Raw genomic sequence first — 14,754 nt, 5'->3', positions numbered from 1 at the left:
TCATATTGAATAATGGCAAAAGTCAATTAAGCAGTTTTTACAAATAATAGTTAAAATATCATTTTAACACTTCTGACAACTGGTAAAGGATCTGAATGATATGATTACGTATATAAGACCAGGAAAACTGATTTCTTCTGTCTCTGTACCACCATAGCCTGTTCCAAGAGGAACAGCTCCATCAGCTAAATTATAGTGGTATTACTGATTTATGTGTTAAAAGATTTATTATGCAAAGGAAGTATATAAACATTGATTATGCTTATATCTGGCCTTCTGCCTCTCGTCTACACTTAGGTTGCTTAACTTAGGTAAAGTCAGAACAGTGAAGTTCTAAGGTACTTGAAGAAAAACCTTAATAATGGATTTTACATGGCGATTTCTCAGGCTAAAGTAAATCAGGCCCTATCAGTAACTGTAAAGGCTCTCCTAAGACATGCTGAGAAAAGTAGCAATTAAGATATTGATACAAAATGTTGTTCTGCCTTTCCAGAATCAGGATTTATAATAAACCAAATATTCTACAGCATGTGATAAGGAATTGATTATACAATAATCACACTTGTGTGCACAGTTAATTGACAGTTGTTAAGAGACTCCAGATACTTCATCTTGAGATAAATGGAATTTTATTTTAGGGAGAGAGATTCCTCTTTATAATAAATGTATAAAAGTGCAATATATTAAATATTGACTGCATGCAAGTTGCCTTTTTTTGTTAGCATCAATATAAAGTAATCTTATGCAATAACTTATCTCTGCAAGAATACATTTGAACTTATGGTCGAATTAATGCATCTCTTCAGTTGAGTGCCAGTCTGATCATTGCATTAACCACCTCATATAGGACTGTAGGAAAAAAAAGCAAACACAGTTCTCCATTGACAATGTGAAATAACATATTTAAATGGGTATTTTGGCCCAGTTTGGCCCATGTTAACCTATATCCTTCAGTTGACTGTATTACAACTATATAGTTTTGTTTTCTGAAATGCCTGTCCACAGGCTAATTGGATCTGCCCCCAGTTACAGGAACTTTCTGAAGCTATTCTTATTTGCAATTTGTCTTTAATTCAGCCAGTATTGTCAATTCTGTAATGATTACCAGAACTGAATCTGATACATCAAGCAACCTTCTCTTTATGGCAAACAGGATAAAGGAAAGGTACAGAAAAATAATCAGAATAAGATGGCAGGAGGAACATGAAATAAGATTAAGCAAAAAGTGCGGTCTTCTTCAGATGTATTACACTTCATCAATTGTTCAGTTTTAGCAGACCAATTTACATTTAATTCACAAGGATCAGAAAGTATTCCAGAGTGTACATTCATAAAGCAGTATTGTAAAAATATTTTCTTTAAATGGCAGGAAGCAATTACTCAGTGTGATAGACAAGTGTGAATGGAGAAGGAAAAGTGCCTTGGACAAGGACACAGTCAACCTTGAATGTCATGCACAGTGACACAGCATTTTAAATACCTCAAGATGGAAAATATTTTATTTTTAAGATCTTACTGGAAATGCACAAGAACTACTTTTTTTTTTGTTTGTTTTCCTGTGAATGAATGAAAGCCCAGTTCTTATATTTCTCCACCCCTAACACCAAGTGTGACTTGTTGGCTTTAGTCTGACTACAGATGGGTCTAGTCCATGTATACACAAATTGTTTACTCTTAATGGGGAGCAGAAAAGTTCTCCTTGTCCTATCATTATGTTTTTCCAGGATAAAAATGAAATCAAGACCTTTCAAATTGAAAAGAGCAAATCTTCCAAGCCAGAATACCTAACAGCCCATGAAGTGCATAAAATGAAGGCTTTGGAGACTACGTGCTGTTCAGGCCTAGGTTTTAAAGGGAGGGGAATGTTCGTGCTTTCTTTTCTAAGCCTTCTGGCCACGCAATTCTACTTCCGCTTAGTCAGCTTAGCACTTGCCAAACTGTTCATTAGCTAAACTGACTGAAACCCATGAAAACTAGACTACTAAACCAGCTGAGCAAGAAGAGCAATATCGTGGGGTTTTTCACCTAGTTTACTGGCTGGCCAGTTGGGCAGGGCTGGCACATGGGGATGGGAAACCCCCATGCAGCTACGAAGCTGGAACTGAGGAGGTCTTAAGAGCAGGTCCTTTTGTAGCAATGAGCTACGAGAGAGGGTCAGCTGCCTTGACACCAGATACTGATACCAGATGTGCTCCTGAGGAGATGGCAACTGTGTGTTTTGTGTCAATCTACAAATACTCTGGAACTCCTAAGTGTTTGGAACAGCATCCTACGAAGCGGTTGGCAACTGGGTGATACGATCATAGTATGTGATGCAAGGTTTTATCACAACTATGCACAATTTATCACACAGATACAGTTTCTACATCTATTTCACGTATCTAAATATCACCACTTAACACTGTATTTTTGTTGACGTTATCTTCACTGAGACATAAAGATAAAATAAATCCTTCCCCACTGATCCCTCTCCCTTACATTCTGCAACAGGAAAGAAAAATCAGGAAACACTGACTGAAGTCCTTGCTTAGGCAAACCATTTGGACAAGAATCTTACTTAAACTGTTGTGATCACATAATAGAGAATAAACAAATTTTTGCAAATGGCCTGAATTTCTGTCTCTTCAGTAATTAAGACTTGAGATCCACTGGTTGTTGATCACATAGGAGACAGGCTCCTGAAAAACAACCAATAGGCACCTCTCGGTTACTCCTGTCACCACACAGGTGAACAAAAAGATCGAAGAAAACAGTCTGCTTTTGCAGTACCATTGCAAACAGCCAAAATGCTTAAGAAATTCACCTTGCTGTCTGCAACCTCTGAAAGTTTTCTACTACTGAGATATTACTTATTAGGCTATTATTTTCCCTCATGCTTCTAAGTTTCTATTGTACACATGCCAAATCCCACCTCCCCTTAATAACACTGTCATATGACTTTCTCCACTGTTACAAACCTTAAATGTTTTGAACTTTCTGGCTGTCATAAAGAAATTCTGGAAACTTTAGTATTTAGACAATGATGACAGAGCATATTAATTAAAAAGTAATAAAGGAATAATACATCTACCCAACATTTATCATAATAAGAAGCATCTGGGGAGAACAGTAAGCCCAAATAGTATTTCAGAAAAGCTTAATTTCAAGGAATGAAGATACTATAGTACAAAGTTATGGCCAAAAATATTGTATTTTTAACCAGCAACATTTTTGAAGGGCAGGAACTGTACAATATTAGTTTTTTTCCCCAAAAAACTATTTATGTCCCTCAAACAACACACAATACATGCATTTAATTGACACTTTAAGAACAGCAAATATGATCTTTATTTTTAAATACTGCAAGTTTAAAAATGTATCTGACAGCCCCTCAAAAAAAACCCCAATTGGTCAAACACGGATTTCCTGCAGCATGGTAAATGAGGAATCCAGCGACAGACTTCAGCTTAGACTGTATTTTGAGAGGAAAAAACCCCAAACCAACAGATTTATGGTAAAATGGATTCCAGCTGACTTTATATTTTTCATACTACCTTCAAAAATTGCCCTCCATTCCTTTCTTCCCTTGAGTGAAACTTACAGTAAAATCCCTTTAACTATCTAAATAGTGACGCTCCATGCGTTGTTGACTATGTAGAAACGTTTTTGGTTTGATTGATAAAACATTATGGGTAACCAAAAGCCAAAAAAGAGGAAGTATCAGTAGCTCCTCTACTCAAACTAAATATATGGTTTTGCAAGATCTCTACTCAACAGACTGGACAGGGACAGATGGCTTTATTTGTTTAATGTGTATTAAATTTTCTAATTCGTGGTTTATGTTAAAAGAGGGACCGTATTTACAAAAATGTAAATTTCTAAAATACCATAGTTAATCACCTGCGCCAGCACATTTTAATTCCCTAACTTATGATGGTCTCTCCAAAGTGTATTTACTTTACTGGTCTCTTAGCTAGAGGTAGGTAATTTGTAGGACTTGTTAATACGCTGTGCACACTTCATTAGTTCACTAACGTAATAGTCTGCAGGACAACCATGCACAGAGCTCCAAGAACAGCAGCACATATAATAAATTAATTGGCTAAATTTTATTTTTTCAGGTGGCTTAACATGTTTTTATTTTCTCCCAGTATTTCATTCTTTTGTGAAGAATGTGTAACAAGGAAAGAAAAGGTAATGAGGTTGAGTAATTTCAAAGTCTTCTGCACCTTAAAATCAAAGGCTGGGAGTCTAGCAGTGTCTTTATATGCAGCCCTTTTCCCCCCATTTAGAGTTTTTGCAAATCATGCAGTCAATTCTGACTGAAACTCAGCATAAAATGTCTCTTCTCCACTTTCAAACTTTAAAAAGTGATTCACAATCATGTGGCAGTATGATTAAAAATCGCAGTCCATACACCTCGACAATCAAAAGAGTCTGAATTATAAAAAGTAAAATGCCCTTATAGCTGCATCATCCTATATATGGACAGTGCCAGTTAATTTGTGAAAAAGGCAAGTTTAAGGTTTCTGTAAAACATGTATTACAGCTTTCTTGTGCTAGTGAACATCTAGAATACACAGGTTCCCAAGATGTTTTCCTTCCTTCTTCCCCCATTTATGACATTCAAAGAAATAATGTAATTTTGGCAAAGTTAAAAGGGTTTCTCTCTTGATGTTTTTGCCTTCAGCTTAATGTTAGAGGCACAAACTTCTGGACTCAAGCACTATAAGGCATAGTAGAAACCACCAATTAAAACAACAGCAACACCACCACTACCACCACCACAACAGTATATACTGCAAGTGGGAACAGCTGTGTCATTTAAAAAGGAAAAGTTTTTGTAAACTGTCACACTGCAATGCTGTGTTAGGTGATTTATGTAAAGCTTGCCTTGGCATGCCGAATATTTATTGTTTTTTTTCAGAACATGCTGAAATGATCTAAACATTGCCACAGGTTCAACTTACCTAAAATATACCAGAAGTAGCCCAGTGGCACATACTCTTGAAAACTTTTGCAATCACAATATAACTATAAAGCATGAGTAAAATTTTGTTTTATACAAAACTCAGAACATTTCCTTCTCCCCCACCCAATATCCCATAAGAAAACAAAACAAATTTAAAAAAAACCAAAGAAACCCAAACCTTTGCTAGACACCACTGTCTGTGTTTTTGGTTTTGGTTGGTTTTTTGTGTGTTTTGTTTCTTTTCTTTTTTTGGCTACAGTTCCATTTATAGCACTGAATCCAGCATGGGGATTGTATTCCCAGGTTATAAGAAGGTATATTATCAGCTGTGGAACTGTGAAAATAGAAGCTGTGTTGCATTTATAGCAAAATTCAATTTTGTTATGGTGTGTGTAAAAGTCAGTGCTCTGATCCCCTATTCAGAATGTCAGTGTCACTTTTTATAACCTAGATCTACCTGCTTTAGCTTTATTAAATAAAATGCTTCAACTCCTTATTAACAATAGTGACTTTTTGGTTGTTATTGTTATATATAAGCTTTCTGCAGTTTCTGAAAGACTTAGATTGATCTCATGTTCTGTATTTTTTTATGGTATTTTTAGGGCAACAGCATATACTCATTAGTACTTACGTACAATGAAGTATCTCTAAATTACTTTTCTAATAAAACTTATTAGAAAAGTAAGAGTAACCTAACATGAATCTGCCAAATATAAATTATTATTAATTACATTTATATTTAAAGGCTTATAATGGCATAAGTTCTTCTAATACAACTGGTTTCTACACCTGCATAAAGCCCTGACAAGATGTTAGCATTACTTTGAATGTGAGTGGCCTCTGCCTGGATGCCTCCCATTTACTTCTGTTCAGGAATGTGCACATGATTTTATAGAGCACGATGCTAGTACCGCTCTGTACTATAGTAATTTTTTTTTGTTTTGTAAATAAAAAACAACAAATCCCTAGTCAGAAATAAACTGACAAAATTTACATTCTTCTCTCTTAAAAAAGTAAATAAAATAACATTATTTAAAATGTGAATTAGCTATAAGACATACAATACAATTACATAGATACATATCAATACAGCACATTCAATTTGCCAAAAATTAATGATTACAAAGCCAATATGGATGCTGCCATATATATATATATAGATGTATGTACAATGATATAGCATTCATAATTGCACTATACCTACAACCAGTTTTAAATTACAAGGTGTTTTAAGAGGGAGCAAAAAATAGCAACTGTTCTTATTATTGTTGTTTTGGAGTTGGGAGGGTTAAGGATGAAAAACATCTCATTAGTATTTATTGTTAATTTTGGTAATCAGCTAATAAGCCATTCTTTTTTCCAGCTCCCATCTGCTGCTATGAGACAGCAGTAATTTCTGTGTTAACTGCACTCTAGTGCTACTTGGCATTGCAGATAATCAATCCAATTGCATGTTTTCTATAGCTTGCTATCAATCATGCACCTGGTCAAAAAACACCTTTCAACCTAAGCTGCAGAATAAAGGCTCACCAATGTGTGCTGCATTTTTGTTGTTAAAAAATTGCACATTTAATTTTCAAGAATTATTTTCTCACTGTTTCATTTACATTAATTAATCTTTTCTAAAAACGTTGAGAGAGGCTGTTTTTCATTAGCCTATCAGATGTCTGTGAATCAGTTAGTTAACAAGCTACCTTATCAAGAAAGGTTCCTGAACGTGATCTCTCATCAATAATTTCTTGTTACACAACTGAAGGTGCCTCGATATTGTTACAGAAAACAATCTCATGTCATATCTGACATAAGGAGAGATCTAAACTGTCTTTAATAGACCACATATGTGTGCATGGTGCACCTCATAGCGTATTCATTCACACTGTTGGTTTTGGCATTAGAAAATGTAACACTTTCTAAAAAAGGGAACATATGAGCTGAAACTGTGTTTGTTTATCATTTGGCAGTTGACTCAAACAGGTCAGTTCCCAACCCATCAGCAGTTTGGCATTTCAATCAGTATCTTATGTTTCAAGAGCATTGGTTTTATAAAAAGCCAGATTTGGCAACATTATTTTATACAACAACAACAAAATTTCTACTGTGGAAAAAGAACACTTTAAAAGCTCTAACTTAAGAAAAAAACCTCCACACAACTGAAAAAAAACCCACCACTGTTTCAGGCTGTAGCCACTGGGGAAAATGTAGTGTCTATGACATTTCTATTTGGCATTTGTGAATAAAGGAAGAAAGAAAAAAATGGCACATGGCAATTAAAAAGAGATTCGAACATATTCCACATACATCCCAGGTTGTGTCTTAATTATTTCATTACTGTCTTCTGTGCATCGTTCCAAACTGTGAAAATATGGTTACATTTAATATTCTTAGATAATTGTAACTCTATTTTGCAATCCCAATACTCTAGTCTCAAAAGTAAGACAGAATGAAGACACTCAAGTAAAGAATTTAAAAATCACAGTATCAATACTTTTTATCCTTCAGAGAAAGTACATACTGTAAATTTAGAATAACTGATGACTTAAATTCTGATGATGGTATTTTCCTGACCAAACCACTCAGCAGAAAATATTTCACCCAGGAATGCAACTGGGAAAAAAAAGGCCATTGTACCTTGTAAAAGATAAGGGGGGGAGGAGGAGGAGAGAGAAAGGGTCAGGGAAAGAGGAAACCAGCTTGATTTTGTTTCAATAGCAAAAAACTGCTATCCTTTGAAAATGTACGACTGAGAATTTAAAACACATTGAGTCACAAGGTTTTGCCTAAAAAATGAGGAAATGTGCTGTGAATGTACTTCAGCATCTTTTGTTTTTCCTCCATATAGTTTAAATAAAATCATAATATTAACTACAAACTCTGTGGACATTCACAGAGTCCAGGCCGGCAATAAATTAGTATTATGCAAATTGTTTTCACAGATAATACAGTCCCTCTTGTATATCTTCAATCACGCAAAGTTGGTTTTGGAGGGCCTCCTAGGCACAGTTAGACCAGGTTGTACTCCTTCAGGTTTAACTGTAGAATCGTGTCCTTGACAGCAGCAAAGACGAAGCGGATATTCTCTGTGTCTGTAGCACATGTGAAGTGGGAGTAGATAATTTTGTCACTGTCTGGATTCAGATCCACGAACATCTTCAGGATGAACTCCCGTGCTGCTTGTGCATCCCGTTGTGGTCCTGATAATTAAGAAAAGAAAGTCAGTTTTCTTCAAGTGGATTCAGTATTTGAACATACTTTCTGTGCTGCTGCATCCTCCTCATGGTTACATGGCAATACCAGTGCTCAGCTGTTACATGCAGCTCTGTCCTTCAGTACTTACGAAATCTGTACTTCGGAGGTTAGCACTTGCCTGCGTATTTTTGGAGGGGCACACCTGCCCTGAAGTGGGTCTCTCAGGTGGTGTGTGGAGTATTCATACTTCAAGCTTACAGTTGCTAACATTCCCCATTTGGATAAGTCTATTGAATGTAGGTAGGGAATGCACTGAAAAGAATTCACATACTTTCTGGTGTGCTTCAAATCCATGTGGAGGCAGGGCAAGATTCTGCAATATATGGCTGTATGCACAGGAATATATATGTATATACATACATATATACAGATGACACATTTCCTGAGATTTAGGGGTCTAAACAGACCTGAAGCAGGACAGAGAACTGTTCAACAGTTCTACACCTTCTAAACCACAACAGGGTCATAGCATTTGGATTGGTGACCCATACTCTATACACAGCAGCAGCATTAAGTCTCACAGTGCCATGAATAAATTTGCAATATTTGCAAAACTCTTCAGACTTTCAAAGACAATGATTTCTTCAAATTAAACCACTTACTATTTTCAACAACTTCCTAGTATTTTGTTAAGCAGTAGCTAGACATTCGTAGTAGCTAGACACAGTACGCTTTCAAAATATATTCACTATCGAAATCTATGCACTATTCAAAGCCTATATCCAGATTTGCTTACCTAATCACATGTCTACTGACTATCATGTAATTTAAATTTTTGTTTGAGTGTAGATGAAGTACGGAAAACTGAGGTTTGAAAGGATGTTTATGAACTCAGCAATTTAGAAAAAAAATTGAATGAGTCAATGTTAAATTTAGACTGCAGAGTGGTAGTGATCTAAACAATATGGAAACCTGGAAAAGAACTGCCATATAAACCAGTAGGTTTCTTGTTCACTGCTCCCTGATCAGCAGTTTTCAAAGAGTGTCTCTATGTGATACATTCAAAATCTATACAGGAAGTATTACACCAATATTTTCTCTTCATTTCCTCCCAGCTAGGCCCATCTTTGTCTCTGTCCTCTCTCCTTCTCCCAGCTCTGCATTCCAGCCTGTTAGTCAGTCTTCCAGTACTAGCCATGCAGGGATGTCTTCTTGGGGTCGCCTCAGTCCCCCTCCCCATACTGTTAAAATACACCATGCAGCAGAACTGCTTAGCTTAATTTAATCAGTCCAATTTGCCACCCTGCCTAGCAGTTCTTATTCCTATGTTACCTTCTCCCTTGTGCAGAAAAAGCAATGGGAAGAGTGATTCAGCTAAAAAATACCTAATTCTGATCTCTTCCACAGATCATCCCACCTCCCACATCTTCAGTGTGCTGAAACAGACAAGGGGACCACATGGTGACCTCTGAAAGCCACAGACCCCACCCTGCCACCAGAAGAAATCAAATCAAACAATAACCTTTGTCTATGGAGTTAAGTCCAGCAAGACCTGCAGAATTAGGAGATGAAGACTCTTGAAGACTTTCAAGTCTTGACAGCCCTACCAGTCCATAATCTTTTTTTTTTCTCCCCTCACCAATAGGAAAGGACAGGAGAAACAGGGTTTCTCTGAGCTGAGTGGTTGAGTTTTGTCTGTTTTTTTCTGCACAAGCGTTTTAACACAGGCTTTGTTGTCACTTAAGTGGTAATAACACAGTAGACCGTACAGTCTTTCCACCTTCATGATGACCTCTAGGGAACCTGTCATACAAATTAAACTCAGAAGAACAAGCATATTTCTATTCAACTGCCACTTCTCCTCTGCACAGCACTATGAAACTAAACTCACACTGACTCATAAATAATACAGTCTGATCCTGCAGGCTGTTTATTGTTTCCTTCCCTTTAAAGAGGAAACAAAATTTACATTTTTCCTATTATTAGTTTCCATATATGAACAAGGGAGTTTTAATTTTTTATTCAGCTTTCAGATCTGCTAAAAAGATTTTATTTTATTTTTTTTAAATAGGAGCATTTAATTCTTTGGACCTCTTATTATACGAGTTTGATTTTTCTCTATTATGAAGACCTCAAATCAGTTACCTGAAAAAACTTTGCTTTTTACCTCAGGAGAACTTTCTGAAAGTACAGTAGAAGTGAGGAATGCATTTTTATTTTTATTTTTTAGCTTTTATACTTCAGTTAAACCCTTACCCCAACTTATGAAAAAGGACAGAATGCAGTTCACTGCTAATATGACAATACTAATCTAAAAGTCAAGCACTTCCTGTGAAAAGTTCTGCCATCCTACCCAAAATTACAGCAGAAAATGAAATCCTAGCAGTTTAAAAAAATCCCACAAGTTCAATTGTATTTTAAACATTCAGATGATTAAAAATTGCGAAGTACCTTTCTTTTTCCTTCAAAGCACAAAATATAACGAAGGATCTATCTGTCTAGCATTTGGACACAGCTATTACAATTTGTCGCTACTGCACTGTAAACAGAACATGAGATCTGATGTTATTATACTTACCATCGTATTCTGGAAAATAATCAACTAGATGGGAGTACATAATTTTCTCCTCTAAGAGATCTTTCTTATTTAAGAACAGAATGACTGAAGAGTTCTGGAACCATGGATATGTGATAATTGTCCTAAAGAGTGCTTTGCTTTCTTCCATTCGATTCTGGAATTAAAAAAAGAGTGGAATTTTGGTGGTAAAAAAAATTGTACAAAAATAAATTAATGCATTTCACTTATTTGGAAAATGGATCCTTTTGCACCTTCATACCAGTATGTAAGGTTCTAGTAATTAAATTACAATTAATAAGCAAGCAGTTAAAGAAATATGCAGGCATTTTGCTTTTGCAAATTCAATTGCTCAAGTGTAAGTATTCTCTAAAACACAGGTCACGAACACGAAAACTCTAACAGGTACACGTATGCACAATTATGGCCAGCCAGCAACCTGGTGGGTATTGAAATGCATGTGATGCATGGTAGGCACAAGTATAGCACAAGAAGACATAATGACCAATTCAATGTTTAAGACCATTACTTATAGGTCTTTACCAAACTTCAAATGCTGAGTTAGGCAATTCTTAGAAAGAGGTCAGCTTTAAAATAACTGCAAGTAAATTCGGCACCTGAAAACACTTCTACGTCAAAGGCTTATGATATAAAATCTAAAAATCTGTCCATCACTCTATTTGTTTCTAACATTGTTCAGTTAGCCTTTATATAATGGCTTAACTGCTGCTGAAAACCACTTTGCATTACAGCTGAAATAGAAGTGAAGCCTACAGTTCTACTTGTAACACTTTACCGTCATTGTAAAATTATGTTATGATTTGATACAGTTCTGAAGAACTGTAAGGCTGTCACAATGTGGTTAATACAGAGTCAGAACAAACTGAGTTCAAAACAAAGGAATCAACTTTCTCTTTTTATCATTATTATTTAAAGCTGCAGCCTCCTCAAAAAAACGTTTTCATCACTGAGCTGAGCTCCAGAGAACAACAGCAAGGAGGTGAATCTTGCAGATTCTGCTGTTGCTGAGCCATAACAATGTCAGATAACTCAGACAGTTTTGCAGTAAGTGTACATTTACTTGCATTAATTTGCATTTTAAAAAGACCAACATAAACATGAAGAGTAGGAATTAAAAAAACCCACCACAAACAACATCCGAAAACAAAAAAAAAAAACCCATCAAAAAAAAAAAACCTAAAAAAATTCCCTTTTGTAGAAGTTGATGGTTTGGTATCCTATGTCACCACAGTATCTTCAAGCAATCTGTAAAATTTCAGTGCATGTTGGAGTGGTGGCTGAGAAGAAATAGCTGAATTTATAGACTAATAAACTTATGCAGAGGAGTAAAACCTTTGCTTTCTTGCAGTCAGCTCTTACGACTCATATTGATTTCAACACTGCCAGGATTCTAGTCAGAAAGCAGAAAAGCTGAAATATCAACAGGGCTGATCATAAAACGTAAGTCCTTAGACTAACTGTTAATCAGACCATATTTTCTTCTCAACATGTTACAAGACCTTACGGAAAGACAGCAGAAACTACACAAGATAGTTTTCACTTTTACAGCTTGATGAAAAGGAGAAGGCAATGTAAACTTACAAACTGTTTAAATTACAAACATCTACCTAAACTCATTAACACTTGGTATCTCCTAATATGACACTCAGAAGATGAAACAGCATCATGGATCAATCAGCAGTGTTTTTTCACAGTAAATTAATAAGGTATTGAAAATTTCTCAGTAAGAAAAGTGCACAAAGAAATTACTTTATCTAAGTATTCCTGCTTTTCACAAAAAGCCTTCAAGAGGGCTGCAATATTTTCATCTATAGCGCTGATTTCCCCCCGTATACATAACACAGAATTGCAAAGACAAAATAAATAAATCAATTTAGATAAATTCATGAGCCTTCCTCCAGAAAAGCTCAAGAAAACTGTTTTGCAAACATTGTTACTACACCCAGAGCAGAATTTCATTTTCTGTTTGAAAGGGATGCCAAACAAGATGAAGCAGAAAAGGCATGCAGACTAAAGCTACACTGACATCATGCCTAAAGCAATTTCTGGCATCCTATCAGCTAAAAAATTAATGCTGTAAGTGCTGTGTATCATAAAAACACCAAGAGACACACACAATAAAGAACAAAATACTGTCTTCAATGTAAAAAGAGTATGTAATGTATTATGCATTAATTATGAATTCTGTATAATACGAATTGCAATCCACAATCTCTTTTTTCCTACTATAAATTTATAAATGTCTCTCAAGTTCTTTAAGACTTGAGGCATCTGACTTAAGCCTCTCCTTGATGAGATACACGCTAAAGATTCCACTCAACAGACAGACTGGAGATGAAGTAGCTTTCCATGATTTCAAAGATAGTTCAATTAATTCAAAACCAATCTGGAGTGCCAAAAAAGGATACTACTAAGGCAGCGGTGTAAGACAGCTCCTTCAGAACAATGATGTCATATCAAAGGAAATAATTACAGCATTGAGAAATTTACATAAGTGGTCAATATGTGCAGTCTAACACAACTGCTTCAAAAAAACCACATAGTTCAGGGTGTCAGTAACTGAAGTCAGTCAACAGCACCGGATTATCCCACCCTCATTCACTGCACGGTGTTCTTCAGTACAGTCAAAGTTTCATTCCAGGCAGAAGCCACTTGCCTCCAGAAGCCACCTGCCTCCAAAAGTCATCCAGTTAACTGTATTTACAGGAAGAGCCAGGCTAAGTCTAAATCTATTCCTGATTCTGGGAGAACAGGCTTTAAAGAGGCAACAGAGGAGACTGTTGCCCTTGCTCATTTTGTATTAAATTATCCACTCCAAAACAAAATTAACTGGAAATCAGAGAATTGTGGGAAATTATAAAAAAATGCACATTACATTGCCAGAGCCCACCGAAGTAGCATTATTTCTTACGGTATGATAATCTTGCCCTGTACAGTTGTACCAGATGAGGATATTGGGAAGGTAAGACAGTAAAGTCTTGCACACCAAATGGTAGCTCTGAGGAACAGCAACTATCTTAGTATAGAATATTTCAGAGTGTCTACCACTACAGAATGGCCCTTACCACACCTGCAGAATGAAGCAAACAGCAGGGATCAAGACATTAGGAAGGCTGCAGACACATTTCCTAAGGAGTTAGCAAAGGATGACAAGCTGTCCCAATCCGTTATGGAAAAGGTCACTCTCCTTAAGATCCATAATTGACAGGTCTATGAATTTCCATGATCCTTCTCAAGGAAAAGACCATACAATGCTATGTTCTGCCCTTATGACAGAAGCATAGAAAAAAGGCTATCACAGATTATCTTCTCTGACTGTATGTCACATTGCAATGCTCCACAGACAAATACTCCTTCTCAGAAGTCATATGTAATAAGACAGTACTGTCAGAAATCTAAAAGGTGAGATCAGTCAGTTCCAGGGATTCAATGCAAATTTCATATAATTTGTATATTTAACAAGTGTTTTGCAAAGCCTCATAAAGATATTAATCAAGAAAACTCCTCTTCAGTTCATTGTGTGAAATACACAACATTATGTATATATTACTAAATGATTGCTATGGTCAAATGCTATGCTATTTCACTGGAAGAAAACCTTAACCTTAGACGCAACAGTGTCAAGAAGGAATTGTTCATGGGCTTGTTCATTTTCTCTGATTGGATCAGCTGGTCTAATAAAATTATTCTATCTTCTTACAAATCTTGCTTATTTTAGCATTTGTGTTTTCCCTGGGGATCCTTTGAAGTATGGCAGATGTATCTGACAGCATCATAAACTACAGGGTGGTTATTTGCAGTCACATTAACATCACAGTTCTGACATCTAAAGATCAAACCAAGGAAATACAAAATCTGTAATTGTTAACTCTGGGCTTTGCTGGTTTCTTTTCAGTCTGTTATGCTTAGACCTACTACTACTACTACTACTAACATCATAGATGAAAACTCAAGGGGACTTAGAGGAGCAGGGGAGGGGGGAACCTAGTAAATGGACATCCCAACTTCATAGTCAGGTTGG

At 36.1% G+C, this 14,754-nt stretch overlaps 1 protein-coding gene across 2 annotated transcripts in view; it reads right to left on the bottom strand.

Moving 5' to 3' along the window:
* Nucleotides 1-1,551: 1,551 nt before the first annotated feature.
* LOC121080948 (guanine nucleotide-binding protein G(q) subunit alpha) overlaps nt 1,552-14,754 on the bottom strand; it is a 135,516-nt gene continuing 122,313 nt past the window's right edge. For both annotated transcript variants that reach the window (XM_040579383.1, XM_040579384.1), the window contains exons 6-7: nt 10,716-10,869; nt 1,552-8,142 (exon numbers count right to left, since the gene is read on the bottom strand). In XM_040579383.1, the coding sequence (XP_040435317.1) occupies nt 7,952-8,142; nt 10,716-10,869 (345 nt within the window). In that variant the 3' untranslated portion in view covers nt 1,552-7,951. The remainder of the gene's footprint in view (nt 8,143-10,715; nt 10,870-14,754) is intronic.

The sequence above is a fragment of the Falco naumanni genome, chromosome Z, assembly GCF_017639655.2.
Source record: "Falco naumanni isolate bFalNau1 chromosome Z, bFalNau1.pat, whole genome shotgun sequence".
In the NCBI taxonomy this organism is placed as follows: Eukaryota; Metazoa; Chordata; class Aves; order Falconiformes; family Falconidae; genus Falco; species Falco naumanni.
Note: the sequence above shows the minus strand (reverse complement) of the source record. Positions and strands in the feature narration are given on the sequence as shown.